This window comes from Echeneis naucrates, chromosome 9, assembly GCF_900963305.1.
Source record: "Echeneis naucrates chromosome 9, fEcheNa1.1, whole genome shotgun sequence".
In the NCBI taxonomy this organism is placed as follows: domain Eukaryota; kingdom Metazoa; phylum Chordata; class Actinopteri; order Carangiformes; family Echeneidae; genus Echeneis; species Echeneis naucrates.
This window is the reverse complement of record NC_042519.1, coordinates 15633218-15655068: the sequence shown is the minus strand read 5'-3', so window position 1 is coordinate 15655068 and position 21851 is coordinate 15633218. Positions and strand designations below refer to the sequence as shown.

The window sequence follows — 21851 nt, the reverse complement described above, 5'->3', positions numbered from 1 at the left end:
GTGAGTGGGTAGGGAAACACCCGGTGGATGGATTTCTGAGTGTTTGTATGATACATACGGGGATAAACAGCGTAACTGTCCTTGGTGACAGTTAGCCATAGTGACTTCAAACATGTGACAGTGTCTGTCTGTGATCTGACCTCCACAGCAAGTCACTGCTTCCCTCTACGCTGTCTTTGTCACCATCAAGTAGCACTTGTCAAAAAAGCGCAGACTGCTGCCTCTTCCTCCACATCCCTCCCTCTCTCTCTCTCTTTTGATATGCTGTTAATTTGACAAGTTAAAGTCAGCTTTGTTGCTGGCACCTCAGCATTCATCTTGCTGTGCTCTCCGCCTGCCCAGCGGTGCAGAAGCCATATGCTTCGCTTCCACGTGACTGTTTTGTTGTTGCTGTAGTGGCTGCAGCAGCGCCATTTACTGTCTTCATGATCACAGTTTGGATAAAGACAGGCTGAGGTGCCACCTGCCACTAAGTCTTTGCACATTGCACTGCACGCACAGCTTCAAAAGGGCATGTAGCTGCAGGCCATATGTGAGCAAAAACCATCTTTGGTTATCGATACAGCTGAAGTACTGATGCGTCTCCATGTTTAAGTTTCAGTATTGTCTTCCCTAGAATAGGAAGAGCCTATAGCACAAAATATGCTCTTCCCTTCCTGCCTCTCAAGGGATGTGTTTGTGTTTATATACCCAATTAGCCCTCTGGCCACAGCATGGACATGCATTAGGCTGACATTAGCCCCAGGTGTATGCAACATCTGAGTGTGTGTGTGTGTGTGTGTGTGTGTATGTTTAAAATACAGTGCACCCCCTTCTCATTTGAGGCATAATTTTCAGGGTTGTGTCTTATTAGGCAGACTGAGGCAGAGCTTGACAGGAGTGGCCCTCTGTTTTGTCAAATGGATTGGTTTTCACACATCCAGCCAGGATCCTTTGCATTCGGCTGGCCAGTAAAACCGGCATTGTTGCCCATTAGACCACTGGACCCCGATTCCTTTTTCCAAAATGAATCCCCCACCCCTTCTGCCATTCCCTTGGGTGTCAGTAGAGTGGGGTGGCAGATGGGACAGACACAGAGATGCCCCATGAGATCACCTCCCACCTCCCAACAACATACGACAACACACACATACACCGCATATATATTTTTATATATACACACAAGTAACACACTCACATATAGGTGCACACACATACTCAGACATGCATGCATGCACACATGCATAAGCAGCAGCAACAACAACAACAACACACAAACACACACACACACACACATACAGCAGCAGCAGCAACACATAGCTCCCCTGCCCCCAAACACAAACCTCATCTGTCAGCCTGCAGCTTTTGTCCAGACTGCAGGAGTGTGTGAACTCAGAGTGATGTCTCTGTCCCTGCCTCTCAATCTGTGCTTTGTGTACCTGGGTGTTAGCTTGTGTTTGCGGGTGAAAGAGAGAGAGAGAAAAACAACACAGCTTCTCTTTCTCCAAGGGAAATGACATTTTAAAAGTCATTATGTGCTCCTCTTGTAATGACCTGCTCAGATGTTTCTGATCTTGCATTGAACTCAGTATCAAACCTGACCAGTTTTCAATATATACGTTCTTATTCATTTATGCAAATGTACATCTGTCACATTTCAAGAAGGCTAATTTAATCAGAAAATAATTTATCAGAGCCATTGTTTCCTTTCGCACGCATTTGGAAAACACTGACATTAAACAAAACATTAAAGATTTTGAACATTTTTAAAGATCTGAGACAGACTTTTAGTTACTTTGGCAGTGAGGTAGTAGATAACTGTGGCCTGCTGTGTTAACATAAAAAAAAACAAACAAACCCAAAAACCCACAAGTGAACCCAGTCTGAGTGAATCTGCCCTTATAATTTTACACACCTGTCTCTTAAGGGTCCACTTTGTATTTAAAGACTTAGCACATTTGCACAACACCATATTAGTCTTTGTAAACAGAGAGGAGCTCTTATATTTCGATCTTTTTCTTCTTCTGGGTATAATATTGACAATTAGCCAGATTGGGGGGGTAATTTCCGTCAGTGTGGGCGGGGCGGGCTGAGGTGAGGAGGCCCAGGCGCCGGTGATTAATGAGGGCCGGCCCGGTGACAGAGGCAGGGACTCTCCCGGTGCTGTTTGCCGCCGACGTGCAGGCAGATCCAGGCCGGCTAATTGACCCGGCTCCTGTAAGGCCATCCATCAACCGTGGCCCGAGTGGCCCCGTAAGAAACACATTATTCAGAGGTAAGTTAGTTACACAGCGGCCTCTCCGCCGTTCATTAATGCCATCAGCTCACTGTCAGATATCCGCTGCACCAAAACGGGATGAACAACCAGCCCGTCCAAAAACACGCCTGTTCGGGTTTGTTTTACTGTTTTTTACTGATACATCATAACGAAGCGTTTCGTGACGTGTTTCGCTTTGGGCGTCTTGGAAACAACGGCCATTTTGTCTTCTGTTTGTGGGAGGAAAGCCAGCTTCTCTACGTCAACTCATCCACCGTTTCTTCACAACGCCCAAAATACATGTATGGCCAGATAAAAACGACCGAGGCCATATAAAATGAAGCTGTGAAGAGGAAAAGTTTTGGTTGAAAAGTTTCTCCGTGTTTCAATTGACATGGAGTGCATGAAGAACTCTTCATGAGATTGATCTTTTCCCATTGCAAAATTAAAAGCATCATTTATAGTAAAACAAACAAACAAACATTTAAATCAATAAAAGATCATGTCAAATGTGGCAAATGACCACTTTTTCAGAGACTATATCTCTAAGCTGACATCGGCCTGTGTGCTGCCTGTCAGTCCTGAATGGTTCGCATTTCATTGCTCTCTCATGCATCCTGCTGCAGTGCACGCTGAAAAGGAGTGACAGGCTCAGCAGTGTCCAGATCAGCTGTCACAGATGAGCTAAGTGAAAGATGGAGAGGTCCCTGCTCTTCACACCTGACCAGAATCCACATGTGCTTTCACTTGCCTTCCCCACAGAACACCCCCCCCCCCCCACCCCAGAAATCGCTTAACAGAAGGGGAGACGACATATGGAGACATACATTAGAGTTGATGTCAGCAGTAGAAATGATTTCTCATCCCCAAAAGGAGACTTGGAGTCATAGTCATAGAGTTCCTCCCTCCCTGTAAGTGTTGCAGCGGTGGGACAGGGCAGAGAGTAATTGCTGTTGGGTCATATTTAGTTGTCATAGTTGACCTTTTACCGGTGATGAAGTTACTACTGTGTGTGTGTGTGTGTGTACACGTGTCTACGAAAGTGATGGCATGTGTAGGTGTGTGTGTGTGTGCATGTGAGTTCGTCACACCAAAGGATTTCATCTGACCTGTTTGTCAACTCACAAAAAAAAAATGTATTAATTGTTTTTAAAGTTTCTCAGGAAGTTCATGATCTTCATTCATGCAAACTTTGTTCCTGTGCGTCAAACAGTGTGAGGTGGCCCCATAGCACCATCTACCTGTGAAAGCACGTACTGCACGCAGGGTCTCTGTCCATGATTTGTCGAAAGCTGTTTTAAATGTGTGTGTGTGTGTGTGTATTTGCGCTAAATTCTGTCACATGTGATGTTGTAGTCATGGTATTCCAACAGCAGCAACACTGACAACAACCACAAACAACTGTTTTTATATGACACCCTGTTCTCTGTACGGCATGCATAAATACGCAGGAGGAAGGATATCTAATCAAATAAATCCATTCATTAGGAGAGCTGCTGGTATTTCTGCTTTTGCATTAATTACATAGTCATTACCATATCAATTAGAGAAATCAGAGATCATGTAATTAAGGTTTAACGAAAAGCACCTGCTGCCTTTGAGCTGTGTGTGTGTGTGTGTGTGTGTGTGTGTGTGTGTGTGTGTCAGCGTCAGCCCTAATCTAATCTGTCCTTTGACAGGACCCCCCCCACACACACACCATCAATCCCGAGCTGACGGAATTCAGCTTCTTTATTTTGTGTGTGAGATTTGTTTTTGTTTGTAGGGGTGGGGGGGTTGGTGGCAGTGATGGTGGTGATGTCTGGAGGGCACATGATGCGAAATGTTGTCATGGCGATCAAATTGATTGGCAGGGACGCCCGATTACAAAGAGAGAATAAGAGAGAATAGCAGACAGGTGGAAGGAGGCGGGCTGTACATCTAAATGAACAGATTGGGACAAAGAGAGGACTCGCTGGGTCTCACAAGGGGAGACACTGTCTGCCTGGCTCTGGTTACACCTTGTAAAGGATAACCAGTTATTACGCTAATGGTCCAAAGAAGCTTTTTCCTGGGTTTGCAGCAATATCACCAGATGTTCTTGTATTTGGCCTCAGTTGACTAAAATCAATCAAATATTTCAGAAATTTGCCACAGTGACCCCAACAAGTTTCAGAGGCATAGAGACAGTTGGAAAGTATTGTTTGGTTTACCACCTGTGAGAAAAAGATGGGTGGAATAGTTATTTTAATGACAGGAAGTCATGTGTAAGGAGCTCAGGGAAGAAATATATATGAGGAATGAGAAGAGGAGGACAGAAGGGAAGGGAATGGGGCTCTGGGGGATGAACACCAACCTCTGGCCTCCACCTCCCCTTCACTTCCTGTTCCATTTCCTTTCTTTTCCCTCGTTGCCCCTTTCGCTCTTGCTGACATCTTACCTTTTTTTTTCTCCTTCAGTGAGGTCAACCCTGCACCAGGATGCTCTTCACTAAAGTGTGAATTGTGTTTGAGGCTTATTAATTAGATTTCACATCACAACTGACCATATTCTAAAATGTCACTTATTTTCATTTTATGATTCTTACCTCCCAGTGACTCAGACTGCTGAGTCACAAAATAAGGTTTTGTAGGATTGTTAAGGTACATATTTAGCAATTTAGTACCCCATATAGGCAGAGATGGTTTCACAAAGCTTTTCTCTGGTTGGTGCTTTAAGTAGGTAATATAATTTCCCACATCTAACACAGATTTGAATTTTTTTTCTTTTTAATTAAAAACATGTTAACTCTGTCAAGTTCGTCTCAAGTTGACATTTTTGGGGAAGCTGTGATACAAAATCAAATTTTTAGCAAATGAGTTCAAAGACATTCTTCAAAAATTATAAAATAGAATCTTATTGTTCGGACCTTCAAAAGGTTGAATTAACTGATTACACCGACTGATCTATCTGTGACTCTGATCCATCAACAGATAACATTATTCACCAGCAGTGATCTTGATCCCTTTGACATATATTTTTAATTGACTTGATGTTAGAATACCCAAGTGAAGTCAAGTACACTGTGAGACCACTAGATGGCACAAGAGAACTGGATAAAAGTTCCTAATTTGCTGACGCTTCGTTTGTTCAACAAGCTAAAGACACCGTAGCTTTGCCTTTACCTTCATCTGTGCAATATGAGTCCACTGCTCATGGACGCTGCGGGCTACGCTCCACTTAGGGACCCATGAAGTAAGCAATGTCACTTCTGAGAGTTTTTATTCTCCTTGTTGAACTCTCTGTGGACGATTTTATTCATTGACTGGAGACGGTGTGTGAGATAAAATGTGATCACTATCCTCACATCTGACTCCACTGGGAAAGGCGAGCTATAGCCTGTGTTCCCTATGAAGCTTTGCCTGGATTGCTGAACCTGCAGTTGTTGCACTTGACATTTCACAGATGCCAGCCTTTGTTATTCGTGGCAAGGGACTCATTTCATTGATTTACAAAAACTATGCATTTCATTGTGAACTATTTTTAAACTTTCAGTCAAGAGCTGCAGCAGATTCCCTCACTCATCACAGTTCCCCCCCACAGTAAAAAGATAGTGGCAGTTATGTAATTGTTCTAGTCATTTGACGTCTCCCCCCCCCCTTTTTACCAACCAGCTGAGAACACTTCAATGCTTTGCCTACACACTGCTGCACTGTGCTTTGACAGAGCCACACTCCAAAACAGCAGTGACTGTCAATCTGCCTCAGGCCGTTGTCATCCCCAGTTGGTGCGACAGTGATATTCACTGCTGACTCTGCAGCCATGAGACTACACTGAACTGCTGTTCACACCACTGAGCTGGTGACGGCGCAGCTTCAGTAACACCTGTGCCATATTTACACTGAACTCTGGTCTGCATGTTTCCAGAGAGTACAGAGCCGAGTGGGATGAGTGCTTTACATGTGGTGGCATCCTACCTGAGCCGCGGCGCAGTGTGGCCATGAAGCCTGCCCTTGGTTTGTTACCTGCCATATGGCTTTCTCGATCAGTGTTGCAGTGCCAGCACAGAGAGGAGGAGGGGAGGCGACTTTTCTAAAGGAGCATGTCAGATCTTAGAGCTAACCTGTGCTATCCTCTATTCATGCACCACTTCCCAAATGTCAGGCAAAATGTCCTGGATGCTGAACCTATTGGAGATCTATGAAATAACAATGTTTGAAAATATATCGTGATTGAACAACAGACCTGCTACACATTTAGTTTTGTGAACTTGTGATGTGAATCTGTGGGGCTTGATACATTTTAGTTTGTCCTATACAGTCCACTGCACTCATTTTCAACACATTTCCAGCATCTTTAAGATAGTAAGTTGTTTAATAAAAAAAAAAAAAAACAAACAAAAAACAAACGAAACACATTCTAAAGAAACTTGTGACTTAAAATATATATATATATATATATATATATATATATATATATATATATATATATATATATATATATGGAGAACATGAACCAGGAAATGAGTTTCTGTTTTCACTCATGATCCCATGATAATTTTTGGTCAGTCCTGTGAATAATTGCTCCATGGATTTAATACAAACGTCAGTTCACACAGAATTAATTCCCCCCTGTTCATTTGGACACATGGTCAAATGTGAACAGTGTGTTCTTAGCAGAGCAGAACTGAACGGAGCCGTCCTGTGGTGTTGCTCTGAGTTGGCTTTGTGCTGCAGTGCAGTGTTGAGCTTTACTGTGTGTGTGTGTGTGTGTGTGTGTGTGTGTGTGAGTGTCTGTGACTCACCTACAGGGGGCGCCCTGAAAGGATGTGAGCTGTATGACTACTGATTTTGCCACACTGCTTTTCCATGCTCGAATGGTAATGTTGTTTTCTCTTGTTCATTCTGCTGTATATTGTCTGATTGAATTCCCTGAATAAAGATATTGCAGGAGAATGTAATGCCAAGACTCATTATGGACCAGTGTAACCAATGCTCCTGTTCCTGTTTGTCACAGTACCTCCTACTCATCTACAGAGGGTGCTGTCCGACCTCTGTTTTCCCTGCCTCATGATTCTTGCCTTTCCAATTGATCTTCCGTGATGACCACACATAATCGGTTTCACAATGTTAAAAACGTAGTATCATGGCCCTTTTCGCTGAATTGTCCACAGTGTTCCTCCATACTGTAGAAGCACAAACACAGGAAAGGTTTGTGTTCTTCCCTCCATTTAATGTGGCTGATATGGACAAACGCTGATGCTAAAATAACAGTAAGCCCCAGTTGATGGTGCAGAGGATGGCCTGCAGAAAACTGCATCTCACTTTAGACTGTGGACTTCTGCCAGCTAACACACTGGAGACTCACTATTTGAAGTGTTGAGAGGCTGAGTACACCAGCAGCACTGTATCTGCTGTATCTGTACATGAACCATTTTTGCTGACATGTGCATATTACTGATGCATTCATAGCTTTCCTGTCATTATGACTAACTCTGATCTCATGAAGGGATTTGTCTGAGAAATGCTCTCCAGGCCTCTGTGTGCCTCAGTGATCTGTCCCTGACAAGAATGAGGCCTAAATTAGGCAAGGAAATGAGACTACTGTCCCAAGAGTTTCACCTCTGGCATGGGTGTAAATCGGTGTACAACTGACATTTACTTTCAAGAATAACTTGCAAGAAAGTCCAGTCCAGGCATGGTGCAGTTCTCACGTTATCACATGCTTGACCTACAGAACTGTGGCATTTCAAAGAAATGGAAATGATTCACCTGCCTCCTACAAACTGTTTCAGTTTTCAGTTTGAAGCTGAGACCTGTCACTGACTCTGGCTGCACTTAAACAGTTATATGACGGACTGTGATGCTGTCCTGAGGGTCTCTTTCATTTCATACAGTATGCTTTATGTAGGGAATTGACTCTTCTCTGTTTATGGTTGTGCATGTGCGCGTGTGGCTGTGTTGTCTCCTTACCACAGTTTTTAGAAGAGCAGTGGAGCAGTTAATGTGCTAGTGGGTGCTGGCCATCATACTGAAAAGACTGAGGGCAGTAGCTGTGTGTTTCTCTCCCCCTGGGTCAACACAACCTGTCCCTTTGTGTCCCAGGCAGGACCACCCCAGGGACCATCTATATATGCTGGATGCCTTTGAAACACAAAAACAGACTTGTGTGTGGTTTTACAGCTGTTGTTGCCCCCCCCCCCATTTTACATTCATAAAAAAAAAAACAACAACCTTATTTAACAATATTATTTCTAATTATTATATTATTTCTTTATTCATCACTGCATGTTAGGACAAGGATCTCATTAGTAATGAAATATAGACTCATATAAACAGTATGGACAAATCACTGTTGGGAAACAATGAGCCTTTGGAGCTGATTTTAATTTCTTTTTTTTTTTATGTGCAAACTTCATTTAAATGAGTTTCAAAGTTAATAGATGGGACGTCCTTAAGGTAATAAAGCAGTAGCATTTAATAATGAAAATTTTAGCCATTGAAATATTAATGACAATAAGTGGACAAATTGCACGTGCTGCTAAAGTTCAGGTGGTGCCTTTGAAAGCTCCAGAATCCCATAATGCACTGTTCATATTGTAACTGTGGCAATGTCCCATTATATAAACAAAATGACTCTTAAATTTGTTTTTTTAATGGAGTGTGTTAAGATCAGTGAAATGAGTCATAATACACATAGGAGTTGATCTGCTGTTTGCAGTTTTAAAGAGATGACTGGACCCCCCGCTAGCTACTAAATAGATGTTTTGACGAAATTTTTAGCTGTCAGCTTTTTTTATATTATTTTTGCTGACTTCTGACATGTTGGCTTTATTTCATTATGCCCTGTTCATTTACACACCTGAATTGACTTCATTATAGTACAATAGTTGGGAACCTTATTATTGTTGTGGTTTGTATGTTGTTGTTTTTAGCAATATTAGTTTGGACGCTTGCTTTAAATTGGTAAATTATGCTATATAGGTTGCATGGTGGTGCACAGTTACAGTATTCTGTGTGGCGTTTGCATGTTCTCCTTTGAGTTCCTCCAGCTTCCTCCCACAGTCCCAAAACATGCGCATAAGGGTCGTTTGTGTCACTTCTGTTGAGTCACAAAGCAGCCATCTTGGATTTTGAGGTTAAGGCTGGTGAGGTTCCATAACAAGGCGGGAAACTCAGACCTCCCAATTCAAATGTAATGCCCATAATGAGATAAATGTATTTTACTGTTGGATTATTGTTTGGTTGCTCTTATGGCTGGATGTAGTCATTGTCAGTGTGTAGCCATTAATGAAAATTTTTTTTTTTTTTTTTGCAGTACAAACCATACCACACATTTTTAGACTTATTTACTAGCCACGCTTTCCCATTAAAATTCACAATGAAGAAGTTACATGCATCACATCTGGTATATGATAATGCAGGTCCAAACAGTCATCCAGGGAATCTCAGAATAAACCTGATTGGTATTTAAACAACAATGCTTTGGTAAATGTTCTCAATTACTATTAGGTTTCGCTGCTCCGTGAACTGATTGTGGGTTTATCAGTATGTGATGAGCATGGGATGTCCTCCCCTCCATAGGGTCTCCTTGGGCTCAGCCCCAGATGAGCTTTCTATAATAAGTGTTCCCACTGGTTGATTTAAATCCTCAGTAAAACTGGCCCTCCACTTGCTCACTAAGAGTACAGTTTAACAATGCTAATCTAGTTGGCTAAGCAAAAACGTCCTTATCAGTGCAGTCTGTCTTGCTGGTTATTCATTCAGAAACATTTCCCAGGAGTTCGATATTGTGATGAATCTCTTGACACAGAGCTGTCATACTGTCAGAATTTGTGTTTGTTTGTGTCATAGCTGCGCCACATGAGCAAGTGATTTGTGTAGTAGCAATGCAGACAGAAGTCATTATCACTAGTCTTATTCATTAATATGCTGCAGTATAGAGAGAGGATTGCTATCAGATCAGGGGAAGCCTTCGCAGGAGAGTGAAGGAAAAGCAGAAAGAGAAACTTTAAAGTAAACTGATATACACAGGAAGCAGCAGCTGATAATAAGTGAAATGTATGAGGGCAGATCTGAAACATACTGAAATGAAATATAATTTTACCCTGAGATAAAATGGGAACATCCCCGAATGGAATTATGAAATAAGCACTCATACAAATTAGGCTGAATATCATGAGTCATTCAACTCATAACTGCCAGAAAAGACTTGACAGTTTAAGAATAAGAAACTATAGATTTAGAGAGCAGGATGAAGAAATGACTGAGATAAAATCCTGTCTGTTTTTCTCCTTTGAAATAGAGAATGAAAAACATTAAAAATTAGGCATAAATCAGTGTTGCTGCACAATACTCTAGTATTCACCAACTGTGTGCATTTGTGTGTTACCATTTGCGTGCATGCACTGAGGCATGTGTTCCTACTTCATGTGCACTGTGTGGGTGACTGTGTGTGTGTGTGTGTATATATATATGTTTGTTAGTCCAGAGTATAGGTGTGAACTGTATGTGTGATGTATAGTGAGCAGGGGAAAGAGATGTTGAAGGATCTTTTTTTGCCTGCGTCAGCAGCATTGCAGGGAGGAGGAGAGAGGGACGGGAAGGGGGGAGACAGAGACAGGGAAAAAGAGAGAGGATACAGGAGTGCAATACCAGTCAAAGGGTGCCGACTCTATCAGCACCTCCCTTCCTATGGAGCTCATTCTGTCTGAGCACACAGAAGCTGTTTATACTGTAATAATATATGTTAATACCACAACTTTGTCTTTTATTGTATGCAAAAGTGTAACAGGAGATGATGGGAAGATTAGAAATTGAAGGCAGGAAATCAGGAAAGGAAACAAAGTCAATTATGCAAAGGCTTAGATACTGTTACTTTATCACAGTCTGCAGAATATGAAGCATTCAGGTGAGAAAGACTAGCCTTTATATTGCTCACAGCCTCCAATATACACAAACACACTGCACCAACATCTTTGCATGGGCACCAATTCTGTGTGCTGCAGCGCCTGAACAGTAAAGGGGGAGGAGGGAGAAAAGCCATAGGAGGGGAGGGGGTAAATGAGTATTTTTTTTTTCTTCCCCCCTCATGCATGTTTTACCTTTTTTTTCCCCCCACACTGGTATCTTGGTGAATGTGTGTGTATGAATGATAGTGTGATTGGCTTTGGTGATGTCAGGCTCCCTGTGCAGCCCAGCGATCTTCCACAGATGGACACACAGCAGGACTATGACATATGGAGAAATTAAATACAGGAAAAGGAAACAAAATCAATGCAATATGAGGAGGGAGAGCTGACTTTGATTTAAAGCTGCTCAGGCTATTCCTCAACTGACTGCCAGTACATCCCTTTTTAATCTTTGTTGGGGGGGGGGGGGGTTGAAGCAGTTTTATAATGTGTGAAGGCAGTGAGTGAAGGAGAGGGGGATTAAAAAGGAGGATAACAACTAAAGAATGAAAACCTGTTTACTGTTATGTATTTTCTTCTGCACAGAGAGGAAATCAGAAAAAAAACCTGAATGAAGGAAGTGTATATGAGCATTTGAGAGGGGGACACTGCGAGAGCATTGGAGAGGGAAAGCGAGGGGAAGAGAGAGAGAGAGAGAGAGAGGGAGAGGGAGGGAGGGATGGAGGGAGGGAGAGAGAAAGCTGCGCTGCAGTAGCATCCCATAGTAGACAGCTGAGGACTGCCGGTGTGTGTGTGTGTGTGACTGCACTGCTGAAGAGGAGGAGGAAGAAGCAGAGGGTGAGCACGCTCGCAGACTCTGCAGGGCCATAGAGGAACTCGCAGCAGAAGCAGAAGCGCCGGAACCAGGTAGAAGTCCCTGCATTCCACCGCCGAAGGAGCTGGACCGTTTGAGACCGCCTAGAGCCCCACCACTAACGCCATGGCACAAGCGGCCAAACATCTCCGCAAGAACAAGGATTTAGAAGCCCAGGCAGAGCAGGAGCGCAAAGAGAAGGAGGAACAGAGGGTGAAAAAGAGGAGTCGCTCGCGGGATAAAAAGCGCAAGGTACTGGGGCTGTTCGCAGGTGGGGTAGTCAGGGGTGGGGTGATGGGGAAAGGGTGGGGAAGGAGGGCTGGCTGGAGAGGGTGGCAGGAAGGTTGAGACGCGCCCCCCCTCCCTTCGCTGTCATGCTAAACTGTGGTCGGGGGTGCCGGGGCACACATGGAAACCCAGTCATGAGTGCGTTTCTACTGTGTGTATGCTCAGTCTCCCTGACACACATGTATGTCCTGCACATACAGATACGGGGAAACGGTACAACACACTGCATGCTGTCTTACTCCTCTCAACCGTTTTTCTACCTGCTTTATTGACTGTCCTGTTTAATCCGTCTGATAAGGCAGCAGCACTCTTCCTCTCACCGTGCCTCCGTCCCTCTCCACATCTGTCTCCTCTCTTTTTGTTTTGTTTTCATACTGCGGTATAGTGTCAGTGAGACAAATTTCACTACTGCACTAATCTTCCATGAAGACAGTGAGCTTTCCACAAAAGTGCATTCTCTCTCCCCTCTGCTTTTCCTCTGTGTGGCATTGTAATAACTGCAGAGCAACACCTGCATGCTTCTGCCTGTCTGACTGGAAAGTCCCAGGCAGAAGCTGGGGCGACTGGCGGGGCTTGCTGTAAATTTGAGCTCCGCCATTCACTGACCGCAGAGCCGTATCATTGAACCACGATGACTTTATTCCTCTGGCCACTCGTCACATTTCGCTCAAAATGGAAATGAGTCATCAGCAGGTTGTGCTGTTGTATATTGGTGGCAAAAGGGTCTTTGGCAGCCGAGTACGAGTCCAACCAGCCAGCCAGCCTGTGAGCTGCGCTATGCCAGGCTGGCTGTAAACCAATCTGATGCTGATGCAGTAGAGACAGTGTTAAGGGCAGACACACAGTTCAGCTTCCACTTTCCCAAAGAGGAGAGGCAGGGCTGGAAGGACGGTACAGGGATTAGATTCTTTTCTTTGGTGTGCTTGTATAAAGTAGAGTAAGAAGAGGTCAGAGGATGTGTTAAGAAAAAAGAAAGAAAGGCCAGAGAAGAAGGAAAGGCGGTGTGAATCACACACCCAGCCTGGTTGTCCCTCAGCAGCACTTTATGTTGGAAAGTCAGACCGTATCCTTTCATCACAGACGCGCATGCAACTTCTGTCTGTGATGAGTGACATGAGCCACTGACTCCTAAGCTATGGTTTCTCCACCGCTCCTATCAACCATTTGCTTTTGCTGAGAGAATCAGTATCTGAAAGCTGACACAGATGCCTGTGGGTGATATGCATGTGTGTGAGTGCAACATGTTCAAGTCTGGCGAGATGAGATTGAAGAAGGAGAAACCTGCAGCTCGCAGTATGGATGAGGCTGGGGTGAGGTTTCTGGTGAAGGATCGAATGCAGCCCAACTTTGAAAGTGTGTGGTTTCTGAGGATCCCATATCACTTGCGTAACCATGCAGCTTAAGTCTAAATAAGCTTCCTGATTCCCTTCCAGCTCCCCCTCCCGAGCTCTCTTCCTTTTTTTAAAAAAAAAACAAAACAAAACACCGGCTTACAGCCTTTCCTGGTTTCTGGAGCAGATGTTTATACTGGGGGAACTCTCACTCTTTTTCTCTCTTTCTCTCCTGTTTGCTCTTGGTTTCCTCTCTGTTGCTACAAAGTCAAGTTCAAGTTATCAACTGTAATTCATAACTTGAACGATTGTGCTTCCCTATATTAACTAAGCTATCGTTGGTCTCACTTGTTTTCTTTGGTAGCCCACTGACACCTGTTTTTCGGTATTTGTTCCATCAGCTGTCTTGTGTCGATCGACCGGCACCTCAGGAGTATTCCACTTGGTCACTTGGTCTGTGACAGAAACAGGTTTTTCATTTGACTGTCAACAAACAGGCACACTGAGCAGAAATTTCTCTGTATTGTTTTTTCACCAGTAAGTACCAGTATGGTATCTTCAGTTTCCATCTTCACTCGAGCCATTCAAGTCCGTATCGTACACACCTGAAATGTTTTAACTTATTGCATGAAGAATCTCTCATTGCATCTGTTATTGATCTATGTGCCTTGTACAAATGAGTGATTGTTGCTTAGGTCACAGTTGCAGGCCTACAGGGCCATAAATGGCAGCATTAGTTGGTCAGTCGTCTCCATATAATATCACCTGGTTGAGTCTCCTTTGGCTGAGTTGGGCCTAATGAGTGTAATGGCCTCTGGGGGCAGTTATCTGCCATATTAGTCAAGAGTCTTATTTATTTTTAAGTCATTTTAATTTATGCTCCTTTGAAAAATGTGTTGATTTGTTCACCCATTTTCTGTTCCTCTTCGTTGGTTTAATCCCTTTAATCAACTTTATGTGACTCATCTATGTTGCTGTTTTACATGATTATTCCCATCCCTGTGGGGACACGAACCAGCATCCGCTGATGAATGTCCAGAGTCATAAAGCCAGCCATTCGTCATCAAAGGGTGAAAGTGCCATTTTAATTGGCTTCATGGTGTAGTGGTATTGTACAGCACAGGTCAGTTGCTGAGCAGTGGATAATGTTATCCTCAAATTACTTTTATTGATGAGTTTGCTCCTCTTGAAAAATGAGCGTTGTCAGGATGTGAACAAAGCCCTATTGTCCGAGTCAGCATCTGTTTTCACCTCATTCTGTTTGTGTGTTTGTGTCTACATGGGAAGCTGCTTTGGACTGAAGTGGTTTGCCCATGACGATGGCCCTGAAGTCTGAAGTACAGCTTTACTGTTTGCATCATTTGTTTTGCATTAGCATCGCGGATAAAAATGGTTAAAATGTCTTTAGTGCGATTTTAATTTCAGACTGTTTATTAAAGATCAGCTGTTCCAAGGTCACATGAAATTTACATGTGCTGTTTATTACTGAACAGGCCATTTTAAAATTGAAGCTCTATTAGCACTCTAGCAGATCATTTAGCTTTTTCCCCTGTTTTATTAGGTTTTTTTTTGGCATATTGGTAGCTTACTTTTAGTATTTGGCACATGAAAGCTTTTGTTTTTATTGCAGTTACTTTTATCAGTCTCCATTGTGATGATCTACTTTCTATCAAATGCAGAAACACACCACAGACACAGTTGTGTGCAATAATGTAGATTTCAATGTCGTTTACCTTTTGCTGAAAAAAAAAAAACAAAGTGCCATGATTAATGGACTACCATACTTGTAGATTTGGTATGTTCAGCTAATGCATCTACATATCTTCAAATGACAGATGTAAATATGGAACTCTTTTTCTTGATCACCCAGTTTATAGTTGGGACTATAGAACAACATGTACCTTGATGTTTAGGCTATAAAATACCAGAAACTGTAAAAAAAAAAAAAATGGCTCATGCAAACATTACCCACAGTAACTTATTATGTAATGTCTGGAAGAAAAAGCACCATTTCGTAACGGAAAAGGTGGAAACGTCAAATGTTTGGTCGTTAAAACCAACATCATATGATCACCTGAATTATTATTTTCTTTCAATTGATTGTTGTTGAAATCTGAAACTGTTAATGGATATATATCGAAGGATCATTAGAATAATTTATAAGATCTGTGATTAATTCATTTATGTTTAAAAAGAGCTTTTGCTTGTACTCGCTGTGAAATGCAGAGAAAAGGAGTCATGGGAGCAGAGGACTGACCTATTACTGGTTCAGCTACTCAGACTCATCAATACAATCAGTCTTGTCAGGATGCGCCATCGCTCTGTTGTTGCTGTACATTGTCTGGCACCCAGTGGCACAAACTGCAGTTTACAGCCCATCAGGCAACTTCAAGGTAAAACTCTATTGTGTAGTTAACATGGCTGCCAGTGAACAAATGCTACAAAAGAGAAAGAACTTCTTCATACAAAGCACAGGCAGCAGCAGCGGATCAGCATTCCTGCAGCGTCTCCCTGAGGGTAATATGTCCATCCCTGAGACAGATTGGTACTGTACTGCTGTCTGGGTGTTGATGCTGTGTGTTTATGTCCATGCAAAGCTGTGTGTGCAGGTTTGGTGCAGTGGGTTAGGGGTGCTGCAGCAGTGACCAAGCCCATCAGAGCCAACTGTAGTGCCTGTCTATTGGTTTATATTTGTTGTTTTTTGGCCTCAGTCAATATCTGTTTCAGGCTGAAATAAAGAGTGGCCTCTTACTTCACCTCTTCTTTGTGTCTGATATTGGCTGATCCTTTTTAACAGGGGTTGTGTTTTCTGATCTGGCCTGTGAAATGTTGTGTACCCACGACAATTCCAAATTTAAAGCAAAATGAGATTGAGAAAAGCAGCTCATTCTCACAGTCAAGATGTTAGTTTGCCGTCTGCATTGCTCATCAAGGATTGACAAAACATTTTCTGGCTGAGTTTGCTCCTTGCACAATGACAAATATTTTCATATATTGATGAAGGTATAAGGAATGTTTTAAGTTGACCAGTAATTGCTTATTGCTGATTTTTGATTTTTTTGGAGAAAGTTTGAAGAACAGAGTTGAGCAAGAGTGAAACCACATGAGTGTGTCAGAGTGATTGCCTCCGACACCTGTCAATCATTCAAGCCTAAATGCTCCAAACATACTTCTGTTCAAGTCTTCCTCAAAACACAAGAAATAGAAGTTACTGCGGGTGGAGCAGTCCATTCCTCATAAAGATCGATGTAGCCTTGACATCATTCATAGGTTTTTAATGGTCAATAGTGGTGGTGATTTCTCACATCATCATCAACAACATACAACCAAAGACTGTATTCATTACAGATTTTCAAGCTTCACAGAGGTGTGTGTGTGTGGCTGTGGCTCTGTGGAACCCTTCAGACAGATGACTCAGCAGGCCTGGCTCAGGCATTCAGTCGTGTTGATGGAGCATAGGAATGAGTTTTAGTGAGTCCAGCTTCTGGCTCTACAGTAAGTGCTGCTGGGGCAGGTTGGCTGGGAACTGCAGCCTACACTGCTTTAATTAAAACAGGAATGGAAGGCGCACGTGAGGCCAGTTCCCCAACCCCCTCCCCTCTCCTCCCTTAAGAAGGACTGTAGAGACTCCTTATTTATGAGCGAGCAAAGACTTTAAAGTAGACACTGTACCGAGCACTTTCAGGTGTATTCACTTAGGCCAAAAAAAGTTGTTTTCAACTAGAAATGGAGAAGGAAATCCAGATAGAAAGAAAGCAGAATAACATCATAGCATCCAGCAGGCGCTCCTCTCTGCAGGGCTTCGGCTTCCCCAAAACTATAAAGCCTGAGGATATTTTTGAATTTCAGGGATGAAGACGCAGCAACTCGTTCTTTCATTTTAAGATGGAAGCCATACATGTTTGCACCTGCTTATATTATGTTATCTCTAATCATTGAAATAATAATTGAAAGCACGATGTACAATTTTGATAATCATAAGCCAACAAGACTCCGACCATTGACTGGCGTGTTTCCTGGGTGTTGATTGTAAATGAAGCTGAGCTGACACGTAGGACTGCAGTGCTCTCAGCAAAGAATTAGTCTCCACAAGAAGGGTTTCCTTTAACCTCCCAAAAAAATAATAGCATCTGTCTGTGCATTTCCTCCCACGGCACTGTTCAATCTATTCATTTATGAAACAGCATGTGAAATGATGTGTCATATTGAGAGGGGCTTCCTTAGTTTTTTTTTCTCCTGGTGCCTCCGTCCCTCCCTCCCTCCCTCCTTCCCGCCTGTCGTCTCCCTCTCTATCTCTCTCTGTGGCCGATTGCGCTAATCTCTCCAACCAATTGTTATTCTGATAGTGCAGCTGTTATGTAACTCCCTGAAACCAAAATTGAGAGATCAGGGTTATTGAAATGGATCCTCATCATACACAAATAAAAGTGAGAGAGAACGAGAGGAAAGGGGAAAGAATGAGGCGATATTGTCTTGAATTTGATAGATGAATGCTGGACAGCTTGTCGTCAAGAAATGAAAGATTTTTGGTTTCCGTCTCCCAACCTGAGCTCTTTTCCTTTAAGCTCCCCCTGGCTGATGATAGAGGAGAGAGAAAAGGACGGGAGGTGGACTAGGGAGGTTATTGTGGTTTGATGTCCAGGTACCGTGAGTCCTGACTTGATTATTCTCCGACTCTCCTGGACTAATTTGTGTGATAGTTAACAGCCTCCGATCTCTATGTTCTAACTAGAAGTGTATATATATATATATATATATATATGTATATGTATATGTATATATATATATATATATATATATATATATATATATATATATGTATATATATGTATGTATGTATATATATATATATATATGTATGTATGTATATATATATATATATATATATATATATATCTCCATATTGGTTCAGTGCACAACTAGACAAAAAATAATGGAGTGGAATAGTATGAGTGATGAATCATGGCCATTAAAGCACCATGGCCAAAGGCACAGCAATGCCAGTCTGATCGTCCGCTACTGTAGTCCAGACAAATGGACCCATCCAAGCTATATCATGAAAACATATCTGGTTAGTGAGCATTGTTTTAGCATGGTTGCTATCATGGTGGTACCCCACTCTTGTGTTTTCATGCATGTCAGCGTAGGACTGCGTTCGCATGTGTACAAAGCCGCATTTGTGCATGTGTTTGTTGTGGAGATGAGCACGCAGACTTAAGGAATGTAGCCCTGGACTTGATCTGTTGATGAGAGGAGGAGAGCAGGTGACCCCGGAGTGACTCTGCAACCTTCCCCTCTGTATTGGCTGTCCAGTGTCTTATTTACCTGATTGATATGACAATTTCCCTTTTTCTGTCTACTGGAGGAAAGAGGAATAATTCAATTCAAGACTCAGCAGTACTGTAGGCCATTACAGCATCACAGCCTCCCCGCTCTAAGTCTCTGTTCTTGTTCTCTGAGTGTGGGCAATAGAGACCATCTGATTTGGTTAATGTGATGGGCAGGAGAAGATTGAGTTCATGATCGGCGTCTGAAGTTCCTGACTGAATTAAACCTGCACAGTCCAAAGTGGTATCTTGGCTGGACGTTTCATGAATTAGATGTGATTTATTTATTTATTTATTTATTTATTTATTTATTTATTTATTTATTTATTTATTTATTTATTAATTATAATAATCTTTTTGGGTTACAAGTGATGACATTACCAAACCAGAAGACTGGCCTTCGTCGGCGGCTTAGAGTATCACTCTGCTCCCTCAAGATGAAACTTCCTTATTGGACTGCAGATTTCTTCATCATCTAATCCTTGTGTCAAGTGTCATCAGAGTTTTGAAGCGTCATGGACCTATTATTAAGAGCTTAGCCATTTGTAAACCCCATCACCTGAGTCCCGTAGAGGGAGAGGTGGTGTCACTTTGATTTGATCCACTTCACTCCTCACCCCCCCCAGCATGAACTGTGATGCTCTGCTCTTTGGGAGGGTGGACAGGATAAAACATGGTACGGACCATAATTGGTCCTTAGTTCATTGATCCTATGTTAATAAAGCTACAGCTGCATGTGCATATATAAACATTATGTCATTTCCTTGGCTGAAATATTGTCATTTTTTTGCCAAGTGTATAACTAACAGCTCCTTTAGTGTGCCGTGTACCAGGACAATAAGGCTTTTGTATTATTTCAGTGTCTGTCTTTGTACAATCGTTATCACTGTGATAATGATTTGTTGGTGATAAAATGTCAGAGGAACAGCTGCTCTCTCAGATCCACTCCAGTACAACTGAGGTGATTTTCACAACAATATATAAATATTTTTTTATAAACAATGTTTTTCTCTATTATCCACAAAGTTCCCTTAAAAATCCTAATGAAGTGTTTTCTACCAAAGGAAGGAGTCTCGCACTTTGGATCCCTAGGCCAGCCGTTATTCTGGAGCTTTTAATCATATTGCATAATCTTGCGTGGTAAAAGACTTTCCACTTGTCTTGACCACATACATATCCACATGCACATTTGTTGTTGATTAGCAGAGGACGATCGTGTTTCATACGCCAGAAGAATCAATGAGTATTTGAGGTTTTTACATATTTCAGGCACACATTCATTAAGTAGTTCAGGGACAATGTTTACTGAAAGAAATGTAGTTTTCAATGCAGAAAATACAAACATGATTTTCAATACTAATACAATATGTCTATTGGTATATGCTTAGATTGTCATTGAAGCGGCACTTAACAGTATACTGTATAAAGTAATACTGAACTGTCCATGTGTACCGACAGCCAGTTTCACTGTGTACTTTTTTTCTGTGTGTGTCTTCCTTTTGTTGGTGTATCTATGAGCTCACACATTCATTGAGTAGTGACACGTGGGTTGTCTTGTGACGCAGGATTTACTAGCTTGTTGGGAAGATGGTGGTGACACCCAGCCTCTAATTGGCTGACCCCAGAGGCTCTTCTCAAGCAGATGCAGAGGCAGGTGCCCAACCCCTCCCTGCTACAGTACATTCCTCCATCCTTCCACTAATCAATTTTCCTGCCCCGATATAGACTGAAACACCCTCCTTCTTCCTCTCTGTCTGCTGCAGTTACTTGCAGGACATTGTAACGCTGCGAAATCATCCTTTCAATTCTTAACACCTCCCTCTCTTCTCGCTCAGCCTTTGAGTTTGCACTCAACACTACAGTATGGATCCACATTTACAGGAGAGAGAGAAATGAGAGAGGCTGAGTAACAGAGAGGCAGGAGGGAACAGGGAGATGCATCGGTCATACTTACTGGTGAAGAAGCCTAATATTTTTGCTAGGGAGGGGAGAAAAAGAAAATGTGCACTGTAGGCAGATGTGGAACAACCAACTTCCACCGCCTACATTTGATAAATTAACCAGTCATATTTCAGCCCCCCCATATTAAAATGGACAGAGGATGAGAGGGTCAGTCCTCGGGGATCTGAGCTGTATCGGCTCAGGATGAAGGAGACGCAGCGTGTATGCAGCAGCTTTACAAGGTCGACCACACCTTCCACTGGATCACATGTATCACATGTAGGCACACATGTATGTAGATTTGGCACACGATCATCTATCGCATTGTTGGCCAGCCCTTAGTCAGCACAGTGCCGGTTCTCCCAGAGTGAGAAAGAGTTGGATGTCGCCACCTAGTGTTATCATAGAGAAGCTACTAATCATGCTCAAAACACTGACATCATCTTATTTACACCTACTGTGTCCCCTCTTCAAGTGAAATATAAAGCTTTTTGGAGATATTGCCACATTATCTCGCTTTGTCATCGCATCCTCGTCAATAATAGTCATGCCATTGCTGAAATGTACAAACTTGTCTTTGCACACAATGCTCCAGATGTTGGAAAAAGGAAAAAAAAAAAAATCTAAAAAATTCCTTCTCCAAGATTTCAGTGTTCAATGTGAATGAGTTGGAAAACAGTGAAATACTTCCACCTGCCATTGAACCTTGTGCCACTCTGTGGCAGTGTGGCACTGTGTGTATGCATGTGTGAGGGTGGGTCTATGGTAAACGCAGGTCACAGGTCCGTGTCCCTGTTGTGTCTTTTTCAATCTGGGTTAGATAGTGATCATGAAAGACTGACAGTCCATTTTAGCTCATACAGTAGCACTTTGTCTGCCCCTTGCTCTTGAGCTTGTGGCCACTCTTCTCTTCAGCTGTTTCCCCTTTTGTCCCCCTGCAGAGTCCAAGTGAAGGAGTATACACAGTGGAGCTTGGGGCAGTGCAGGACAGCTATTCTGCTCATAA

The 21851-nt window shown here is 42.6% G+C and overlaps 1 protein-coding gene across 1 annotated transcript in view; it reads left to right on the top strand.

The window, feature by feature from the left end:
• Positions 1–12084: 12084 nt before the first annotated feature.
• The window catches only part of ank1a (ankyrin 1, erythrocytic a), a 69607-nt gene continuing 59840 nt past the window's right edge, over positions 12085–21851 (top strand). The window contains exon 1 of the mRNA XM_029509916.1: positions 12085–12210. Within this exon, the coding sequence (XP_029365776.1) occupies positions 12085–12210 (126 nt within the window). The remainder of the gene's footprint in view (positions 12211–21851) is intronic.